At 49.4% G+C, this 18750-nt stretch overlaps 1 protein-coding gene across 5 annotated transcripts in view; it reads right to left on the bottom strand.

Annotated features, from left to right (window-relative positions):
- Positions 1 to 12037, bottom strand: part of XG (Xg glycoprotein (Xg blood group)) — a 33537-nt gene extending 21500 nt beyond the window's left edge. For 2 of the 5 annotated variants that reach the window (XM_070603609.1, XM_070603611.1), the window contains exons 1-2: positions 11597 to 11997; positions 1077 to 1118 (exon numbers count right to left, since the gene is read on the bottom strand). In XM_070603609.1, coding sequence (XP_070459710.1) covers positions 1077 to 1118; positions 11597 to 11657 — 103 coding nt within the window. In that variant the 5' untranslated portion in view covers positions 11658 to 11997. Of the gene's footprint in view, positions 1 to 1076; positions 1119 to 11596 lie in introns of all 5 variants that reach the window. The other 3 variants (XM_070603606.1, XM_070603610.1, XM_070603607.1) reach the window with 3 other exon arrangements.
- Positions 12038 to 18750: the final 6713 nt, after the last annotated feature.

The following is an 18750-nucleotide window of genomic DNA, read 5'->3' as shown; positions in this document are numbered from 1 at the left end:
CTCAATAAGCATGGAGGATGCATCCACAGCTCAAAAGAAAGAATCGTCAACACCCTGATAAAGATTGAAAATTTTAAGGCGCTAAAAAGTAAGTCGTGTGAACACGCATTCCATTGTGTATTCAGGGGAAGAAAAAAAAAAAATCAAAGACGACACTCTTCAAATCTGTACCCGCCGGTCTTGCCAGCAGCTGTGCAGGAGTCAGGGGCGAGGAACGATTTAATGAGATGGTCAGCTTGGCCCCTTAGCAAGTAGATTTGAGCAAAGACTTGCAGGAGGGGAAGGGGCAAGATTTCACAGCCCTGCAGGAAGACCCATCTTAGCCCAGAGCATCGGAGCGGGTGGGCGCACAGTGGGTACCACATGCCCCAAAAAGGTGGCTTCGGGTCTGGTGAACCATGATGGGCGAGGCAAAGAGAAAGCTGGAGAGAGCCCGCTCGCTTCCGGACGACGCTGTCTCACTTTGTTTCATGCACGCCTTGATTCATTCGATAAACGTTTATTGAGCGACCGTTGGTGCTGGAGAGCATGCATACGGGGCCATCACAGCGTCCCAAGCGTTTGCAAAACCACAAGGTCAGCACTCATGGACGTGGATATCAGGAAACCTCGTGTTTGAAAGCTCCCTCTGCACTGAGCATCACGTCTTCAGGGTCCGTCCACATTGCAGCCTGTCTCAAGGAAGGAAAGGAATTCCTTCCTTTTCCTGGCTGAGTAATATTCCATTGCACGGATGGACCACATTCTGTTTATCCATTCATCCGTGGGTGGACTTCCGGTCTTTTTCTACCTCTCGACCGCTGTGAATCAAGCTGCTGTGAACGCGCGTGTACATGCATACGATTGAGTCCCTGCTTTCAATTCTCTCGAGCGTCTACCTGGGAGCAGGATGGCTGGGGCGTACGTCGGCGGTGTTTTTTAATCGGTAAAACATCGTAGGTGATTCTGCTACCTGACCGGGGAGCGGGGTCTCAACACTGGCGTGCATCGTGACCTTATCCTGCCCCCAACCCCAACCCCAACCCCAAAGCTGAAGCTGCAAAAATTAAAACTCCCCTCGAAATATTGGCACTCACCGGGGTCATCCAGAGCATCCGCCAGGTCGAAGTCGCCTTGACCTGCCAGGAATACACACAGCGTAAGTCACACCAGGATAGGACGCTCAGGGCCCCGGTCCTGTCTCTGGGGTCGCCTCCCTTTGCCTCGTCCACCCACCGACCCAGAGATTCCCCCCTAGGCGCAGTTCTTTTGTTTTGTTTTTAATTCATTAGGTTTTTATTATTATTATTATTATTATTGCAGTAATCTTGGTTTATAACATTATATAAATTTCAGGTGTCTGTTGTAACATATTTTGCTTTCTGTGCATATTACATCACGTTCCCAACCCAAAGACTAATTATAATCCATCACCGCATGCATGAGCCGAATCACCCCTTTCTCCCTCCTGTCTCCCCCTTCCCGTATAGTAACCACCATTCCAACCTCTGTTTCTATGCGTTTGTTTCTCATTGTTTTTATCTTCCACTTATGGGTCCCATCATATGGTATTTGACTTTCTCCCTCTGACTTACTTCACTCAGCATAATAGCCTCAAGGTCCATCCATGTTGTCACAAATGGCCGGATTTTCAGCATTTTTTATGGCTGAGTAGTATTCCCTTGTGTATAAATACCACATCTTCTTTATCCATTCGTGCCTTGATGGGCACCTAGGTTGCTTCCAAGTCTTGGCTATTGTGAATAATGCTGCAGTGAACACAGGGGTGTATCTTTATGCCTTTGCATTTTGAAGTTCTTTGGATAAATACCCAGCAGTGGAATAGCTGAATCATACAGTAGCTCTATCTTTAATTTTTGGAGGAATCTCCATACAGTTTTCCATAGCGGCTGCAACAGTGTGCAATCCCACCTCTTTCCGGTTCTTTAATGGAGAAAGATGAGGAATGTCACTCAAGGCAGCGGTGCAGAGGAGACCAAAAGACAGCAGGCAATTCCACTTCTGTGTGAGCACACCTGGAGGTCTTCCTGGAGGAGGCGACCTCGGAGCTGTTTCGAAGGCAGGAGCTGGTGGACCCACCCAGGAGACTTTCTGACCCCCGTTTTGAGCCTCAGGGGTGCTCCCGGGAAATTTGATACAGGGGGGCCCCTGTGGCCACAATCCTGGGATATTTTCCTTTGTCACTAAGACAGAAGGGGTCTTGAATTGAGGCCCGGCCATACGCTGCCCCTCCCTCTCCACGACTTCCCTCAAAACCTTCCAAAAACTTTTCAAACTGTGCCCTCCTCCCTCTGCCCAACGGGCTCAGACGTTCTCGTGACGTCTGGGTTTCCAACTTGCTAAAAATCATAAAAGGAAATCTGCAAACTGGAGAGAAGCCGAGACCGTATTTTGGCTCAATTCAGAGAAGCTTCAGTGGGTAAAACAGGAGGTGAGGGGCCGGCCCAGTGGCTCAGTGGTTAAGTGCGCGTGTCCCGCTTGGGCAGCCCCGGGTTCGCCGGTTCAAATCCCGGGCGCGGACATGGCACTGCTTGGTAAGCCATGCTGTGGCAGGCGTCCCACATACAAAGTAGAGGAGGATGGGCACGGATGTTAGCTCAGGGCCAGTCTTCCCCAGCAAAAAGAGGAGGATTAGTGGCAGATGTTAGCTCAGGCCTAATCTTCCTCAAGAAAAAAAAAAAAAATGAGATGAGGGTGTCGTAAGAGACTGCTATCGGGCACGGGGTCACTTTTAGGGGATAGAATGTTCTAGAACTACATAGCGGTGATGGTTGCACAGCACTGTGAATGCCCTAAAAATCTCTGCACAGTACCCTTTAAAATGGTCAACACACTGACTTTTATGCATGTGCATTTTATCTCAAAAAAAAAAAAAAATTCTTTTTAACAAGCCAAGGGTGGGCGGGCTGCCCCAACTTCCTCTCCTGCCCATTAAAACCCTTCTTCCCACACCCACTGGCCCCCTCTCCGCCTCTATCATTGGAGAAGCCAAGTTGGAAGTTCTCTGAGATCCCGACCAATTCCAAGGTCACTTTTTGGCGCTCACTGTTTTTTAAACAGCTTTATGGAGAGATACTTCGCAGAACGTACAATTTTCCCACTTAAAGCGCACCATTCAGGGGTATTGAGTGCCTTTTCACAAGGTCGTGCCGCCGTCGCCTCTATCTGATTCCAGAACATTCCATCACCCCAAAAGAAGACCCCTCCCCAACCCCAGGAGCACGTGCCCTCCATTCTCCTCTCCAGCCCCTAAGCACCGCTCACCCCCTTTCTGTCTGCGGATTTGCACGTTCTGGACGTTTCACGGACGTGGAGTCTGGCTTCTCTCCCTGAGCATCGTGTCTCCGAGGCCCGTCCACACGGCAGGGTGTCTCGGTGAAGAATCTTACGTTTACACAGAGCAGGGTTTGCGCCCACGCCAGGACGTCCGCGTTGCTACCACGCACCTGTCCCAGCTGAGGAGCCTGAGTTTGCAGGAGCTTAAGGGCAGAATCAGACGCTGCACCCAGCCCCTCCGGCAGCCTCGGTCCCGGCGGCCGTGCCCAGAAGGAGGGAACAAGGGGAGCCCTGGATGCTGCTTCTCCTCCAGGCATGCACTGGGGTCGTGCTTGCCCTGGAGGAAGGTTGGCCGGGTCCAGCGTGGGGTCAGCAAAGCCCCTGCGTGATGCCAGCTAGGACGCCACACGGGCCGCTCTGGGGACGTCAGACCCCCGCACAGGGTGCATCCCCAAGAAGGGGGCCTCCTGAATCAGGACTAGCCGCAGGCGTTGGAGTGTAGGGTAAACTGAGGCCAGACTGCACTGATCGGTGGCCCCAGGGACTGGAGGCGGGGGGCTGGTGCGATCACAGGCCCAATTCCACAGTCTGTGAGGTCCCACATCCCTCAGGACGCCCCTCTTCATCCCCGGGGGGCCCCACTTCCTATTTACGGGGAACGACCTGCCCTCTCTTTTCTCCCTCTGGCTTCCTTGGTCCTCATCGTCCTGGCCCTGGGGTCACGAGGCAACATCAGCCTCTTGGATTCCGACACCTCCCTTCCGGGGCGGCCAGCGGGAGCGTGCCTGACCCTCCATCCAGTTCAAATGGACGGATGGTTCATGCAGGACCCCGAAGCCGCTCGGCTACACAGGCCGCCCCGGAGTTTGCATTCCAATCGCCCTTGGTCGTTTACACAAATAACTTCCATGCCGCGCAGTGCCTTGTCGGTCCCAGCTGTTCCAGGCATCCCCCCAAAATCTCCTCCAACCAGCTTGCCCGGCCACTCCCCTCATCAGAGACAGTCAAAGGCCTCTGTGTTCTTGATCCCCACCTGCCAGCCTCCATACAGTTGCACAAGATTGTTGCAGTATTCCTCGCTATTGTTGCACGAGACAGTCAGGCGGCACCCGTGTGTTCTCAGAGAGGTCGCTGGGCCCCCGCCGGGGAGGTCCATGCATCCAGCAGAGTGTGGCATTCCTGACAGCCAGCCTCAGTTTACAGCAGGCCGCCCGGGGGGCCCCCCTCCCGGCTTAGCAAACAACCAAAGGCTCCCCCATCCCGTGTCCGAGTGCCTTCCCGCAGCCTCTTTCCGCTCAGAGATGCTTCCGATGCCACTGAGGGGGCGGCAAACACAGGGCATGTCATGTCTGTGCTGCATGGCAGGGAGCGAGTGTGAGCGTGACTCACGCATGTGGGGCAGGGCGTGGTGCCGCCTGGGTCTCGTTGCATAAGCCGGGCGGACTCCCGCCAGCATCAGGCGGCCGCGCGTGGAGATGACTCAGTCCTGCCGGCCTGGTGGGGATTCACCGGGAGCCCTGTGCTCTCCGGAGACATTGGAGGGGGTCCCCGCCCGCTGGAGGGGTCCCCGTGTGCGTCAGGTCATAGACCATGCAGACCCTGGGCTCAAACTCAGGGGAAACGGTGCAGGGGGGGCTGCTCACGAGGCAATTGCTTTTCCAGCCTAGTTTTCCACTCCGAATATATGACGGGCTTGCCATGGAAGATTTATTTGTTTTCTTTTCTTTTTCTTTTTTAAAGATCGGCCCTGAGCTAACACCTGTTGCCAATCTTCCTTTTTTTTTTTTTTTTTTTTTTCTCCCCAAAGCCCCAGTACATAGCTATATATTCTGGTTGTAGGTCCTTCCAGTTGTGGCATGTGGGACTCCGCCAGGTCCGCGCCCAGGATCCGAACCGGCGAAACTCCAGGCCGCCGGAGCCGAGCGCGTGAACTCCACCGTTTGCCCCTCCCCGGGGGCCTCTGGAACATGTTTCTGACCCGCTTTTCTGCTCTCAGCTAGCTCAGCGACTTTTAATCAAACCCACGTGTTCCGGGATGGTAAACGCCCGAGGAGACAGCGGCCTCCTCTGTTCTGGGGTCACCACGCTGGGCTTCCAGCCGACATCCTGGGGAGGCGGCTCGCGCTGGTGGGTGGGAGATCTTCGAGTCGCACCCAAGACCCCCCCCCCCCCCACCCTCCAAAAACTAAAAGCTAAACGTAAGAAAGCTGCCCACCGGCGCTCGGAGCAATTGCATCAACTCTAGGAACCAAACCCAGAGCCACTGCCCCCTCTCTGTTCAGACTCCACCCTCTGCGAGATGCTAAGCTGCTTCACGTTGCAGTTTCCGTGCCCTGAATGTCCCCACTCCGACGCAGACCCTGCAGTTAATAGGACCAAGGGCGATTTTGCAAAGCAAAGAGCCGAGCTGTTGTTGGAGTAATAATAACAGGGCCCGGAGGCTGGTGCAGAGGAGAGAAAGCCTTGCAGCTCCAGGTTCCGCTAACCACTGAGTTATTTACTTGCATCTAAAGGAGACGACCAGCCCCAGGCGACCTCCAAAAAGAGGGAGAAAACAGAAAACCACACCACTCCCCAGGACCCTGGCACCGACGACACCGGTTACCAGCGGAATTGAAACGCCGCCGAAATTAATTACCGTCAACCGCGTCCCTCACGTGGCTCGCAACCCGCTCGGGAACACAGACGCCTCTGGGGTTTTATCACCCCAACCAGCGTCCTTGCATCTGCGTCCTCTCTTTAAGGAGCAGCTGCCCTCTGAGCCAAGTTTCGCCCGTTTCTTGACGTCAGATTTTAATGGTTTCCCCCAAAGTACGGGGTTAATTTAAACCGGTCCTTCTGGGCTCAGCTGCCGCCCGTGAAGCCATTTTGCAAGGCTTAAATCTCTACGACCGACCCCTTTTGTCCTTGAGGAATCCCACAGCGGGAGGCCGGCGGCTGGCGATGTCACGCATTTGGATCAAGCCCTCCCGGAAAACCCATCTTGACTTTCCTCCTCCCGGCAAACCTTGGGAGTCCCGCTTGGGGCTGAATTGTTTTTAAGACGTAGTCACAGAAAGCATGTGACAGCAGCTGTTTCTGGAGACGGCGTGAGTCACGGAGTGGAGAAAATTGGTAAAATTGGCCTGGGTTAGTACTTTAGGTTTAAAGGGAGGGTAAGAAGGAAGGAAGCACGGGCTGCTCCTTGGGCGCCCCAATCCTCCTTGCCCTCAGCCCCGGAGAGCAGCGGAGCCTCCGCCCAGAAGGTCGACCTATTGTCCGCGTTCTGGGCATCACAAGGGCCTTGTAGTGCATTGCAGATCAAAGGCGTCTGCACCCACGTAGAGCGTCCAGGAGGAGACGCGTTTGGTCACAAAGGACGAAGCCACGATCGTTCCCCAGAAAAGCCAAGACGTCCGTGGCGAAACGGAGACGGGAGGAAAATGCTGCAGACTGTGTGGGGAGGCAGCGTTGGGCGGCGTGGCCTAAATCAGCTTTCCCAAAGGGACACAGGCACACGGGTCCCCGGGGACGTGGGGGGCGCACACCCACGTGGGTGGGGCTGAGAGGCGGCGTTTCTCAGCAGCTCCCAGGGGAGACTGAGGCTGCAGGTCCGTGGGCCTCACTCTGCGGGACACGAACGTCCTGTTGGTTTCCTGGGGCTGACGTGACAAAGTGCTACACGGGGTGTACTAAGTACTAAGACGGGGCGGCTTCCACAGCACAGATGGCTAGCTAGCTGGATATGGATAGAGAGACACACACATAAATACATATATAGATGAGAGAGAGAGAGATGATAGATACATACATACATATGTAGATAAGACATGATAAATAGAAAGATAGATGATCAATAGACAGATGATTGATAGATAGACAGACAGGTACATGGATAGATGATAGATATAGGGAGATAAGATAGATACATACATACATACATAGATGGATGATAGGTAGTAGATAATAGATAGACGACAGATAGATGATAGATGCAGAGAGATAAGATAGATACATATATAGATGAGAGATGATAGTAGATAATATATAGATGATAGAGATGATAGATAGATAATAGATGACAGATAGATATATAGATAGACAATAGAGGGATAGATAAATGATTGATAGATGACAGATAGATAGATAGATGGGTGATGGATAGATGGATGATAGGTAGACAGATGGAGAGAGAGATACAGAGGTAGAGAGATGATACAGGATTGATAGACAGATGATAGATTGATAGATAAATGATATAGATAGATGATAGATGATATAGACAGATGATAAATCAATAGATACATGATACAGACAAACGATAGATACATGATATAGACAGATGATAAATAGATGATATACATGAGATAGATGATATAGATAGATAAATGATAAATAGATGATATAGATAGATGATAGATGAGATAGATGATAAATAGATCGATAGATGATATAGATAGATACATGATAAATAGATAGATGATATAGATACATGATAAATAGCAACATGAGATGGATAGATGATAAATAGGTCGATAGATATCTAGATAGATAAATGGTAAATAGATAGATGATATCGATAGACAGATGATAGCTGGCTAGAGACAGTCTCCCGTGCTAAGGCAGGATTTCTCAACTCAGCAGTACCGACGTGTGGGGTTGGATAACTCTCTGACGGGTGGGATTGTCCCGCGCACCACAGAACATGGAGCGGCATGTCGGCCTCCACCCGTTTGACGACAGCAGTCCGCCCCACGCCCAGTTGTGACAACCGAAAATGACTCCCGATACCGCCAAGCATCCCCTGGGGACAAAGTCCCCCCCAAGCTGAGAACGGCTCTCCACCTGGCGCTGTCACTTCCCGCCTGCACGTGTTGGGTGATGGGTCTCCGAATCGGGGAGCAAAGATCAGCCTCCCCCTTGGGACGGGGATCCATGAGGCTCAACCCAAGGAGAAACCCCGATGGCCGGGCTCTCAGACATCACCTCTCAAAGGGAGCCTTGACTGCAGCGCGGGCGTCACCCGGTTCCCCAGGGCCAGGCCCATCTACCGAATGAGGATCTGGAGGGGCGGGGACTGGGGCGGGCGCCTTTAAACCGGCTCCATTCCAGCTGACTCGTCCACACAGCAAAGGACTGAGAACTGCTGCCCTAAATAGCTGGGCGGGTTCATTCCCCGCCGATGGGCAAGGCCACAGTGGGCGGGTCAAATGACCCCTTTGGGACTCGACTGCCACACCCATAGACTGGTCAGGTCAGAGGTCGTTTGGGGGCCGCGAGGAAGGAGGGAGGGTTAAGAGAGTCTGCACCCAGGCATGGAGGATGAGGCCAGCGAGGCCGGGGTCGCCATTCCCAGAAGCAAGACCAGAACGGCCCCCACAGTGAGGGCAGCAAGTCCTGCCCGAGACCTAGCACCCAGCCTCAACGACCTTCCCTGGGCAGCAGGTGCTCAGAGACACGGCCTGTGGCTGTTAAAAACCGTCGAGAACCCGGCTGCCAGTTTTTATTATTTTTTTTTAGGACTGTAGGTAGAAAAGCGGCTCTATTGAAACGTGCACGGGGTTTTAGTCATGTCTGATAAGGGAGGAATGCACAGCGGGTGTGGAAGAGAAAGGTGGAGCCAGTGTGTAAGATATGCACAGGAAAAACGATAATATATGTACAAGAAAATAATATATATATATAAATTGTATATATATAATATATATATAATAATATATATACAGGATGCCATGTGTACATATATATACACACACATATATATACACATATATATATAATAATATATATACAGGATGCCATGTGTACATATATATATACACACACACATATATATACACATATATATATAATAATATATATACAGGATGCCATGTGTACATATATATATACACACACATATATATACACATATATATATAATAATATATATACAGGATGCCATGTGTACATATATATATATATACACACACATATATATACACATATATATATAATAATAGATATACAGGATGCCATGTGTACATATATATATATACACACATATATATACACATATATATAATAATATATATACAGGATGCCATGTGTACATATATATATATACACACACATATATATACACATATAGGAAGAAAGAAAACATAAGGATATATGTATAATATATATTGTTATATTATATATAATATACATATAATATATAGTTACATATAAAGTTATATAGTTATATATAATATATATACAATATACACTGTATATACAATGTAAAATATATACAATCTATATACACAATATAAATACATACAATATGCAATACATACAATATATACAATATAATATATATACAATATATTGTGTATATATACAATACATATACAATATACTATGTATATACAGTAGTATATAAATATATATTATATATAAATATATATAATATATAAAAATATATATAAATTAAATATATATTTATAAGCATGTATACAGTATTTTCTTTTTTCGCAACAAACCAAACATTACAAACGACCCTTTGCAATTTCCATTTCTGGTTCTTTTTTTTTTTTTTTCCTTCTTCCTCTTGTCCTCAAAGCCCCCCCAGTACACAGCTGTATCTTCCCGTTTTGGGTCCTTCTGTTGGTGCATTTCTGGTTCTCCCAGCTTCTAGAAGACCCGAGGCCGTCTCGTGGTCTCCCTCAAGACCCTCTGGATTTTGCAGCAAATATTAATTTCCGTGCGGTGGAAATTTGCAGCCGCCGAATCGCAAAGCCCTATCTCTTAGGAATAGGGCCGCATGGCCGTGATTTTCTTTGAAACGAGTAATTTAACGACGATCAGAATGCTTTACAGGAGGTTGAGCACGACCACGCTCCGCTTTCCTGGGGCGTCTGTAACAAGCATCTCAAGAGCCCTTGCAGAAGGTTTTCGGGAATCTCATGAAGCCGCTCAATCCTACGTCCGGGGACGATTGAGGTCCGGGGTGGGGGCTGTCCACGAATTTCAATAATTGCCCAGGACTCGGGGCCGCACGACTTATTCACAGAGAGGAACCCCGATCCAGACCTCCCGTACTTTTCCTGTCGCTCCTGCAACCAACCAAGCCCTCCGCATCCCGCCTGTGCGTTTCAGCAGCGGGCAAATGCTTGGTGCCTCAGTTTACCTTTCTAGAAATGGCATCAAGCGTGGCCCGGGGGGGGGGGGCGGTGTTTCCCACAGAATTACGATGCCCTGCGTGGCTAGCCGAGGGGATCTGACACCCAATTATCCCCAAAGGATGGGATCGACTGTGCATTACGGCGGCCGAGGGAATACGGCAAACCCGCAGTCCTGACCGGAACCCCAAGGAGACCAGAAGGAACTCTCCAAAGGGGCTGGGTTTGCAGCTGGACAGAATTCACGCGTGTCAGCAGGGTCCACACGCCGAGTAAGACGTACAGATGACGCCGATTAATGAATGACGCTCCGCACACCGGGATCTCTCCCAACCTCCCATCTGCGCCGAAACCACCAACCTCTCCCCTCCCAACACGCCTTCCACACGACAAACAGGAAAATGCCACCACCCGACATTGGAAGAAAGGATTTTAATTGAGTTCCTGACCGTTCCCGCTCTTCTGTTCCACCCCGGTATGCCGTGCTCTGGACTCAGAGGATTCAAAGGACCACGGTTGCTGTCCGACTGCTGTTTCAACCCTACACTTGAGGGTTCCTCATGCTTTCTAAGCCGGGTGCCCCACCCTCCCCGTAAATCCAAAATCCGGGTGTTTGGGAGACACACCCTGCAAGCCGGGGTGGAAGTTTTGGGTGTAACCCACTCACGAGATGCTGACTCTTGACAACGACAGGATGCCGTTTATGAAAAAAAAAGCTTAAAAAATCCTGACCGAGCCTTTGCCCATCAAGCAAACTCAATCCGGGCTTAGCGGTCCCTTGAAAAACCCAGCTGGGTTTCAATTCCCCTTTTGGCCGTACGAAAACATTCAGAAGTCATATTTTGAAGCCGAAAACAGGGAAGTTAAAAAACCCCGGCATGCCCCGTCCTGGAGCAGCACAGATCTTTTTTTTTTTTTTTTTTTCTTTTTTTAACTGTGTGATACCCACACACACATCAAAACCAGAGGTTTGACTTCGAAACGCTGTGAACCGGCATCCGACCTTTCCTGTTTCGATTCCCAGACCCGGACTGGGCTCCCGATCCCTTCTCCATGTCCTCCCTAATTTAGGGTGGCAAGCCATAGCCATTTACTTAGCCGAGGCTCCTTTGGAAGGAGTTTTTTTTTTTCCAAAAGCCACCCGACGGAAACCCACACACCCGCGCGGCCCTCCCGCAGAGACGACCGTCCCTCACCTCGAGCGTGGGTCAGAAAACACAGGAACGTGACACACCACAGGCCCCACCGGCTCTCCATCGCGGCCTTCGGGACTCAGGAAGCTCAGCGGATACGCCCCAGCCCTGGCGGGTTGCGAGATGCAGCCGCCCCACCCTCGACGTGTTGTTTGTTGACTTCTGCTCTCCCAGCTTGGAAGGAAGAGAGGCCGAGCCTTCCAGCGGAAATTAGAATCCTTTTGCCAAATCCCAATAGGCCTGCCGCTCAGCCTGCAAACCCCGCAGACGGGAGCCCGCGGGACAAGTGTGTGCACGCTCAAGAACGCACCGGGGCCGGCCTCCCTGAGCTGCGCCGGCCAACACCCCCCTGGGAGGATGGAGAAACAGGCCGTCGCTCAGCGCCAGCAGGCATCCTGGGCTGTGGGAAGCGGGCGCACCTGCTTGGCAGCTCTGCTCCCTGTGGGCGTGGGGCGTGCAGCATCAAAGGCACCAACCCTGAGCCCCCGGGGACAGGACTCCCCGCCCCTCGTCCTTCCCAGGAACCCTCCTGCAAAGTGGGGACAGGTCGGCGAGAACTGGCATCGGGTCACTTCAAAGATCAGGTGGCAGAACAAATAGTCTGAGGGGGATACGGGTGCGAGGGAAGCAGATGAACCTGGTCCTCGGCGTCTTTCACCTGAGCTGCGTTAGAGGCGGTCAGAAGCACCGGATTTATAAATTCCAGGGTTTCTGCTTTCCGAGTGGGGGGACATCAGATGAGGTCGTGCATTCGTTCAACAAACATTCGATGCAGCTGTTCTGAGCCAGGCGCATGTGAGGTGCAGATGTGTGGTGACGAAGGACCAAAGATTGTTTACAGAGAAGAGACACAAATGGCTAAACCAGACAATTGTAGTGTGATTTTTTTTTTTTTTTTTTTTTTTTTTTTTGCTGAGGAAGATTGTTGCTGAGCTAACATCTATGCCAATCTCCCTCTGTTTTGTATGTGGGATGCCTCCACAGCACGGCTTGATGAGCAGTGAGTAGGTCCACACCCAGAATCTGAACCTGCGAACCTTGGGTCGCCTAAGCAGAGTGCACGGACTTGACCACTAGGCCACCGGGCCAGCCCCCAGACATTTGTACTGTAACATTAAACGATTTGGGGGTTGCACACGGAGGCCTTGGGGTACCTGGAGGGTTCTGGGCTCAGAGTATATCACAAAGGCTTCTGGAGAGGGTTGTGGCCTTGCACCCATTTTATAGGCTGAGTACGAAGAAGGAAACGGCCTGGGAGAGACACCACAACTCTCTGTCTCCACCACGTGAGGACACGGGGAGAACACGGCATCCACACGCCGTGAAACCAGGAGGAACCAGCCCTGCCCACACCTTCATCTCAGATTTCCAGTCTCCAGGACGGGGAGAAAATATATTTCTGTTGTTCTGAGCCCCCCAGTGTGTAGTCATTTGTTAACAGCAGAAACAGGACACTCACACGGCCTTTGTTCTTTAAGAAAAAAAGGCACCGAATCATGAAAAGTCTTTTTTCTTCCAGAACAGAAACAAGCCCGCTGCAGCCCCCACAACGCTAGCTGTCATTGGAACATCATCATTGCCAGGATATCAGCGCTACCTCGTGTTATCAGCACAATGCTACAGAATCACAGACAGACCTTCTTTGAATTTTTTTATTTCCCTCCAAACAGGATTTGGATCCGGACAAAATTTCATCCTCCTAGAAAGGGCTGGAGATGAGCCGAATGCCTTTTTGGGGGACGAGGGCACGGGGCCTTTGTCCAAAGTGGCTGTCCCTTCTCCTCGACATGCCTCCTGCAGAAAAAAAGGCAGACATTCTCTCTAAGGGCAATTCCAGGGGGACCGAGCCCGGCTTTGCAGCGGCCACGCGAAGGGAGAGTGATGAAGGATTGAAGGGAACAGCAAGGTTATCGTAAAAGATGAAGACGGTAATCGCCCAGCTTCATGCCCGCCCGAGAAGCACTCAGTTGCCGGGACGAGCTGCCGGGCTGTCCTCTGAAATAATTAATTGCTTTGCCCGCGCCAAGACGCGCAGGGCAATCGGGGTGGAAGTCCTGAGCCCTGTCGCTTATGGAAAACGTTTTCTTTTAGTCTCAGTGCGAGGTCATCCCACGAAAAGGGCAACAATGGATGAACGTGCATTATTCAAGTCGGAGGCATTGTGTGTAACTACCCAGTTCTTTACGTCTTCCATTGGAAATCTCTGGAGACGAGAGATACAGCCGGCCTGGTGTCTGAGTCCAGTGATGTTTTCTTATTTCTGCAGAATTTATTTATTTTTTTTCCCTAAAGCTCTGTGCCTCTGTCTCGTGTATCCAAATACACTCATTGATCACCCAGTGCCAGCTACCCTCGTCCAAGCAAGGGGGGGGGGAGAGAATAAAAAGTGAAAATTTGCAAAAGGCGCTTCGATCTCCTCTGATAAGTGGAATATGTGCCCGAGAAAGAACAAATAAATCCTGGGTGGGAGAGCAGTTCCTAAATCTCCAGAGAAGCTGGATTTATGGCAAACAGAATAAAAAAAGAGAAATGAAACTAGATGTCTCATGCAATTTTTTTTTGGCACCTAGAAATGCTCGTATATTTTTCTTGATTGTCTGGTATTTGGGTCTCGTTTTCCATGTAACGTCTTTATAAAGCTGACTCACTTAGATGGTCAAGTTTTGGTGCACACAGGCGTGTGCATGTGTGTAGGTGTGCAAATGCTTTGAGAAAACATGCACGTATAATCCTAAACCGTAAGTGGGACAGTCGAGGAGAGCAGAAGGTGCACCCGGAAAGACCATTCTTTCAAATTTCCCCAACCATAAAAACGCATGGAGCCCCCACACCTTCTATGACCTGGATGAACCCTGAAAATCTTATGCTGAGTGAAAGAAGCCACACGCAAAAGTCCACACAGCGTCTGATCCCGTGCACATGAAATGTCCACACAGGCAAAATCCATAGAGATACAAAGTGGATTGGAGGTTTCCCAGGGTTGGGGGTCGGGGGAGACGGATGGAGAATGTTCTGTGAATGGTGTCCCCACCGCCCAAAATCATATGTCGGAGTCCTCACTTGCAACAGCTCAGAATGTAACCCTGGTTGGAAATGGGGTCGGTGTCAACATAATTACTTAAGACGAGGTTGCACTGGAGGACGGCGGGCCGTGACGCAATAGGACCGATGTCCTTGTCCTAAGAGATTGGGACACAGACATGCACACACGTGGACAAGGCCGCGTGCAGATGGAGGCAGAGATGGGAATGATGCAACTACAGGCCCCAGGATTTCAGGCGAGCCCCAGAAGCCAGGAGACAGGCAAGGGACGGACTCCCCCTCGGAGCTTCCAGAAGGAACCAACGCTGCCCACACCTTGACGTCAAGCTTCTGATCTCCGGAACGGCAAGAGGATAATTCCTGTTGTGTAAACTGCCCCATCTGTGGGGCTCTGTCACGGCCACGCACGGGGCTGCAGGCCTGAGGACAAGCGTGGGCAGCAAGGGACGCCCAGGGGGGCAGGGAGGACCTCCAAACGCCTTCCTACAAGCCCACTGGTGGTCCTGCAGGGGAGACGCCGGCGGGAAGCACCGAGGGGCTCCCCAGGAGCGGAGAGGACGGGGAGCGAGTGGTGGAGGGGGCTCTGGAATTAATTTATTACACCCAGAACTGGGTGTGTCAGAGAAGGTGGGGTGCAAAGATGGAAAGGGACCTGTCGTGACATGAAAGGGGCCCCGTGGGGCCTGCTGAGGCCCAGGCTGAGCCGGACTAGTGTGGACAAGCATCAGCCAGTGTAGACGTAGTTAAACTGACAAGATTGCACTGGAGAAGGATGGAACATAATGCAATAGGACCCGGTGTCCTCATAGCGCCTCATACACTGGGGCAGCAGCCGTCCCAAATCCTCGCAGATGAAATGAAAGTGCAAAATCGTTGCTAACCTGCCATGACGCCCAACACGACGGTGGTCGCACGTCCAACTGTGCAAGACACTTCTAAGCATCTTACATGCGTTCAGGCAAATGTTGCCAGCCTCCTTCTGTAAAGGGCCGACGGTCAACACAGCCACCTCCGCAGGCCGTGCGGGCTCTGCTGCAACCACGGGACTCGGCCGTTCCCACAGACTGCGGTCACCCAGCGGGCACCTCTGTGCGCCATGCAACGTTCTCAAGGGACGCCGAGTCGCACACAATTCTCATGCATCGTAAAACATCACTGTTCTTTCAAATGTTTTAAAATCATTTAGAGGTAAAAAACCCATTTGCAGGCCGTGGGCTGCAGGATGCCCGCGTCCACGCTGTGCAATCACCACGAGTCCCGAGACGCACGTGGTCTTCTCATCTCTGTTTCCTACAGAGGTGGAGAGCGGCCGCACGGCGTGCGACACGCGGATGGCTGGTAGCGGAGGGCAGTGTGGCCCGGCGAGTGTGAATGCACAGCGAGGGGACGGGAGCCACGCTCTAGCTCACCTCCCTTACCCTAAACGGGTCGTGGGGGGAGCACGGGGACACACAGGGCTGAAGACACAAAACCGATAAGGTGCATTTGACTTCCGTGCCCTCGCGACCTTAAAGATGGAGAATATGCATCTTTTTCGATGCACACGGAACTTGCACAAAATTCGCCAGTGGACCAGAAAGCAAGCTTCGGTAAAGCGAACAGAAGCAGAAATGAGACGGCCGCCATTCTGCTCCCACATGGCAGCAGAACTGGAGATGGATAAGCCAACCCGGGGGAGCAAAGAGCAGAAAAATGTCCCCTGGACATTTTTCAAACTTCTTCAACCCTCAAGTTGACAGGAAATACAAACGGAAAACGCCGACCGTCTAGAAAAATAGCAAGAACGGGAGCTGACCATGCCATCGCTGGGGGCACAGAGGGAATGTCAGAACCCTGAATGTCTGCAAGATTAAACAAGAAAGAATGAAAATAAAGGGAATCAAGAGGCGTCCGGGTGGAGGGAGGGGAACAAGTGAAACCCAAGGACAGCAGATGAATGGGTCAAAAACGGAGAAATGGCCAAGCTTAGAATTAAAAAAATAGTCGAGAAAACGAAAACGGACAAATAACGACTACGCAAAATAAGCACGTGGCGTTCTCCGCAGACTTGGAGGAGACTGAAGAATGATAAGAAGTGGAAACTTTGCTCAATTCTATGCAGCGACATTTGAAAACTTAGGCAAAATGGACGATTCTCCGACGAAGAAGTAGAAATCTAGAAAGTTGTTCTTTTTTTTAAATTGATCTCTGCCCAATAGAGAAACAAAATTAAAAACCCAATTTTCCCCTCTACACACACACGCGCGCGCGCACATCAGGTCCAGGTCACTGAACCTAAACCAACTTCCCAAAATATAAAGAAGAAAGTCTACCAAAATCTATGAAGAAAGTGTCATGTTGAGATAATGCAACAAGAGAACGCCAACCAATTTCTCGTGCAGAATTTGACAGAATCATCGTCAGATTAACAAGCCCAACACCAAATAAAATCTGATTCAAGAATGGAAGGATGGTTCTAGATTAGCTTATTTATCATAGTGCCGTAATTATATTTAATTCTTCATATTTATAGATTAAAGATGGTACAATATGACCATGCTCGCAGATCCTGAAAAAGCAGTTAACTGAATTTAATGCCCCTTCCGGACAAAATTCATAAGAGGAATAGATTCTTCCATGATTATACACACATTTATAGACACATGATTTTATATATATAATCTTTCATGACTCTATATTTGATTATATATGTGTGTATTACACATATATGTATCCGTATGTGTGTGTGTATATGAACAAGAGAATTCAGAAAATTCACATTGCACAGAATTAACATAAATCAAGTTTTTATATATAAAACAAGAAATGTGCAAATCAACACAAAAATGCTACAGAAGGATGCAAAAAAAGTCCAGAAAAAGGAAAGGATATAGCTTGTTCTTAAACAGACTGACTCTATATTATGAAGACGCCTAAATTAATCTGCAAATTTAATGTAATCCTGGTTAAAACGTGAACAGGATTTTCCTTCGAACAAGCAAGCTGATTCTAAAATACAAACGAAAAATTAAACAGCAAAGAATGACCAAGAAAATCCTAAAAAGTAAGAATAACACAGCATTTAGTCTCAGCAGATAGGAAAACTCATCATAATTATCAACTCACATTAGTGAACACCATGGGGCACTGGCTGGTTTGTCAACAGTGATAATGGGAGAGAAGAAAATGCAGAAGTACCTCCTTTCCCGGGTTGCCCAAGAAAATAGTGGATAATGTAAGTTGCATTTCAAATCAGTTGGGAAAACAAGGGTTATTCAATAAATGGTTTGGAACTAATGGGACTTTTCCATGGGGGGAAAAAAATTGTACACAGAGGAATCTCTTCCTCATTCCTGATACAAAAATGCATTCCTAGGGGGTCAACTATTTTAAAGTACAAAAAAAAAAAAAAAAAAAAAAACCCAAAACCCTACATATAAAAAAGTTAGAAGGAAATATGTAGTTTTTTTAAAAAAATAATGTCAATAGGGTCAATGCTTTTCTAAGAATGACATATAGCCCAGAAATCATTAACTAATTTCTCTACATAAAAATAATAAATACAAATGGGGGAAACATCACTTCTGAGTTACAAGGCTAAGGAGAAAGTGAAAAAGCCTATTTGCTACCTACTTCACAGTCAAATGGCGCTATCTTTCATATGTAAAGAGTTCCTACAGATCAACAAGAAAAGGACCAAGAACACACATAAAAATGGGCAAAGGGCATATTCGAGTGGCTCCCCCTGAAATGGGATGCAAACGGATCTTGCACACACAGATTCTCAATCTCACTTGGGTTAGGAGAAATTCAATGTAAAACAGTTAAGATTTGATACCATATTTCCACTAAGAGATTGGCAATGACCAGGAAGTTTGCAGGACTGCGAGGAAACAGATACGAGACATCAGTGCGGGTACCGCAAATTTGCACAACCTCTGTGGGGAGCGAACAGCAGTGTCCATAAGTAATTAAACACAAACACCTCCTTTTGCCCCACAAAGCCAACTTGAGACATTTATGCAACACACACTCTTACACAGGTCTGCAAGAATATAGTTCCAAAGATATTCATCGCAGCATTTTCGTGATAGCACAAACTTGACCAAAGCTTCAGCTGGTTGGCTAAACACAGT

This window comes from Equus przewalskii, chromosome X, assembly GCF_037783145.1.
Source record: "Equus przewalskii isolate Varuska chromosome X, EquPr2, whole genome shotgun sequence".
NCBI lineage: Eukaryota > Metazoa > Chordata > Mammalia > Perissodactyla > Equidae > Equus > Equus przewalskii.
This window is presented reverse-complemented; position numbering and strand designations above follow the sequence as displayed.